Below are 4,259 nucleotides of genomic sequence, written 5' to 3' on the forward strand. Positions count from 1 at the left end.
AAAAAATTCCTAAACTACCAAATCTTCTGGGACACAAACGAGACCATTAAATCACTGCAAAAAAAACACCAGAACCACCCAAAAAATCATTAAAAAATGGCCAAAAATTGAAAAAAAATCAAGAAAAAATCGGAAAAAAATTCCAAAAAATTCCAAAAAAATTCCCAAAAAATTCCCAAAAATTCTGGAACATTCTGGAACGTTCCGCAGGTGATGCTGGCGGAGCGGCGCGGCTCGGCCGAGCTCTTTGCCATCAAGATCCTGAAGAAGGACGTGGTGGTGCAGGACGACGACGCCGCCTCCACGCTGGTGGAGAGGAGGGTGCTGGCCCTGGGGCCCCGCCCCCACTTCCTGACACACCTGCACTCCACCTTCCAGACCCCCGTGAGACTCCGGCAGCGACTGGGAGCGACTGGGAGGGACTGGGACTTACTGGGACTTACTGGGAGTTACTGGGAGTTAACTGGAGTCAGTGAAGTCAATGGGAGCCAATGGAAGCCAATGGGAACCAATGGGAGCCAATGGGAACCAATGGAAAGGGATGGACTGGGAGGGACTGGGATGGACTGGGAGTTACTGGGAGTCAATGAAGTCAATGGGAGTCAATGAAGTCAATGGGAGTCAGTGAAGTCAATGGGAGCCAATGGGAACCAATGGAAGGGGATGAACTGGGAGGGACTGGGAGAGGATTGGAGGGGGGGACTGGGATGGACTGGGAGCAACTGGGAGGGACTGGGAGCAACTGGAAGCTACTGGGAGTTACTGGGAGTCAATGAAGTCAATGGGCGCCAATGAGAACCAATGGAAGGGGATGAACTGGGATGGACTGGGAGGGACTGGGAGGGACTGGGAGGAACTGGGAGGTACTGGGAGTTACTGGGAGTCAATGAAGTCAATGGGCGCCAATGAGAACCAATGGAAGGGGATGAACTGGGATGGACTGGGAGGGACTGGGAGAGGATTGGAGGGGACTAGGAGGTACTGGGATGGACTGGGGGTTACTGGGATGGACTGGGAGGGAATGGGATGAACTGGGAGTTACTGGGACTGGGAGAAGTCAATGGGCGCCAATGAGAACCAATGGAAGGGGATGAACTGGGATGGACTGGGAGGGACTGGGAGAGGATTGGAGGGGACTAGGAGGTACTGGGATGGACTGGGGGTTACTGGGATGGACTGGGAGGGAATGGGATGAACTGGGAGTTACTGGGAAGAACTGGGATGGACTGGGAGTCAGTGAAGTCAATGGGAGGCAATGGAAGCCAATGGGAGCCAATGGAAGGGGATGAACTGGGATGGACTGGGATGAACTGGGAGGGCCTGGGATGGACTGGGAGGGACTGGGAGTCAGTGAAGTCAATGGAAGTCAATGGGAGGCAATGGAAGCCAATGGGAGCCAATGGAAGGGGATGAACTGGGATGGACTGGGATGAACTGGGAGGGCCTGGGATGGACTGGGAGGGCCTGGGATGGACTGGGAGGGACTGGGAGTCAGTGAAGTCAATGGAAGTCAATGGGAGGCAATGGAAGCCAATGGGAGCCAATGGAAGGGGATGAACTGGGATGGACTGGGATGAACTGGGAGGGCCTGGGATGGACTGGGAGGGCCTGGGATGGACTGGGAGGGACTGGGAGCAACTGGAAGTTACTGGGAGTCAATGAAGTCAATGGGAACCAATGGAAGCCAATGGAAGGGGATGGACTGGGATGAACTGGGATAAACTGGGAGCACTGGGAGGGGACTGGGAGTGAACTGGGCCAAACTGGGATGAACTGGGATGAACTGGGATGAGCTTTCACCATTTCTGGCCCTTTTTGGTGGCGGAATCTTCATTTGGGGCTGGAATTTTTGGGGGATTTTGGGGAAATTTGGGGATTTTGGGGCACTGGGCTGAACTGGGAGGGGACTGGGAGTGAACTGGTCCAAACTGGTCCAAACTGGGCGGCAGGACCGGCTCTACTTTGTGATGGAGTACGTCACCGGCGGCGACCTCATGTACCACATCCAGCAGGTCGGCAAGTTCAAGGAGCCCCACGCGGCGTGAGTGAGCCAAAATCCACGGAATTCCACCCAAAATGGCCCCGAAATCCCGGGAATTCCTCGGAGGGGAAAATTCTGGGAAAAATTCCAGGAAAAATTGGGAAAAATCTGGAAAAATTCCCAGGAAAATGGAGGAAAATCCATCGAAATTCTTGAAAATTCGGCCCAAAATATCCAAAATTCCAAGAATTCCCCCAAAATATTCCCAAAAATCCCAGGAATTCCTCAGAGGGGAAAATTCTGGAAAAAAATCCAGGAGAAATTGGGAAAAATCTGGAAATATACATAAAAATCCATCAAAATTCATGAAAATTCAGTCCAAAATTCCCAGAATTTCCCCCAAAATATTCCCGAAAATTCCTGGAATTCCTCGGAGGGGAAAATTCTGGAAAAAATTCCAGGAGAAATTGGGAAAAATCTGGAAATATACATAAAAATCCATCAAAATTCATGAAAATTCAGTCCAAAATTCCCAGAATTTCCCCCAAAATATTCTCAAAAATTCTGTGATTTTTCCCAAATTTTCCTCCAAATTTTCCTGAATTTTTCCCCAATTTCCCCCAATTTTTCCCAATTTCCCCCCAAAATTTTCCCCAATTTTCCAGGGTATTTTGGGGTGTTTTTTGTGTGGCAGCCCCCGTTTGACGGCGAGGACGAGGACGAGCTGTTCCAGTCCATCCTGGAGCAGACGGTGACCTACCCCAAAGCCCTGAGCCGCGAGGCCGTGGCCATCTGCAAGGGGGTGAGAGGGGAAAAAACCCCCCAAAAATTAAAATTATCCACTGAAAAGTTAAAAAAAAAACCCACAAAAATTCAGGAAAAAAATCCCTTCAAAAATAAAAAAAATCCTCCTAAAAATCCCTAAAAAATCAGGAAAAAAAACCCCAAAAAATTAAAATTATTCACTGAAAAGTTAAAAAAAAAAACCCCAAAATTAAAAAAAAAAACACCCAAAAATTCAGAAAAAAAAATCCCTCAAAAATTAAAAAAAAATCCCCCCAAAAATCCCAAAAAAATCAGAAAAAAATGCCCAAAAAATCAGAAAAAATCACCCCCCAAAATCTCCAGAAATTCAGAAAAAATGCCCCCAAAAATGCCCAATAAATCAGAAAAAATATCACAAAAACCCCCAAAAATAAAAAAAATCCCCCAAAAATCCCTAAAAAATCAGAAAAAATCGCACCCAAGTATCAGGAAAAGTTAAAAAAAAAAAAAAAAAACACAAAAATGCCCAAAAATTCAGAAAAAAAAAAACACAAAAATGCCCAAAAATTCAGAAAAAAAAACCACCAAAAATGCCCAAAAATTCAGAAAAAAAAAGCCCAAAAATTCAGGAAAAAACACCCCCAAAAATCCCCAAAACTTATAAGAAATTCAGAAAAAATCCCCAAAAATTCAGAAAAAATTTCCCCCAAAAAATAAAAAATATCCCCCCAAAATTCCCTTAAAAATCAGAATAAATTGCACCCAAAAATCCCCAAAAATTTTTAAAAAACCCACAAAAATCCCCAAAAATTCATAAAAAAAAATCACCACCAAAAATGCCCAAAAATTCAGAAAAAATCCCCCCCAAAATAAAAAAATCCCCCCAAAAATAAAAAAATGCGCCAAAAATTCAGGAAAAAAATCCTTCAAAAAAAAACCAAACCTCCAAAAATAAAAATAAATTCCCAAAAAAGTCCTCCAAAAATTCTCCCAAAAATAAAAAATCCCCCTAAAAAATCCGAAAAAAATCCCCAAAAATTCAGAAAAAATCACCCCCCAAAATCCTCAAAAATTCAGAAAAAATCCCTCAAAAAATAAAAAAAATCCCCCCAAAATTCAGAAAAAATCCCCCCAAAATCCCCAATAAATCAGAAAAAAATCCCCCAAAAATCCCCAAAAATTCATTTTTTTCCCTTTTTTGCTCTTTTTTTCGCCGTTTCGCCGTTCCTGATCCGATTTCCTCGCTTTTTTTTTTGTTTTGTTGGGAATTTTTGGATTTGTTTTCTTTTCCCTGGGCAGTTCCTGACCAAACACCCCGGGAAGAGGCTGGGGGCCGGGCCGGGGGGCGAGCAGGAGGTTCGGGGTCACCCCTTCTTCCGCAGAACCGACTGGGAGCGCCTGGAGCGCCTGGAGGTGCCGCCGCCCTTCACCCCCCGCCCGGTGAGTGCCCCAAAACCGCCCCAAAACCGCCCCAAAAACACCCCCAAAATGTCCCCAAAATATCCTTAAAATG

General features: G+C 45.5%; 1 protein-coding gene across 1 annotated transcript; it reads left to right on the forward strand.

Annotated features, from left to right (window-relative positions):
- Positions 1 to 208: 208 nt before the first annotated feature.
- LOC120498843 (protein kinase C gamma type-like) lies at positions 209 to 4,255 on the forward strand. Its single transcript, XM_039702013.1, has 4 exons — positions 209 to 384; positions 1,950 to 2,039; positions 2,676 to 2,783; positions 4,046 to 4,255. The coding sequence occupies exons 1-4, from the start codon at positions 214 to 216 to the stop codon at positions 4,253 to 4,255; spliced, it is 579 nt and encodes a 192-aa protein (XP_039557947.1). The 5' UTR covers positions 209 to 213.
- The last annotated feature ends 4 nt before the right edge of the window (positions 4,256 to 4,259 follow it).

Source organism: Passer montanus, unplaced genomic scaffold (assembly GCF_014805655.1).
Source record: "Passer montanus isolate IOZ18808 unplaced genomic scaffold, ASM1480565v1 scaffold1519, whole genome shotgun sequence".
NCBI classification, from domain to species: Eukaryota; Metazoa; Chordata; class Aves; order Passeriformes; family Passeridae; genus Passer; species Passer montanus.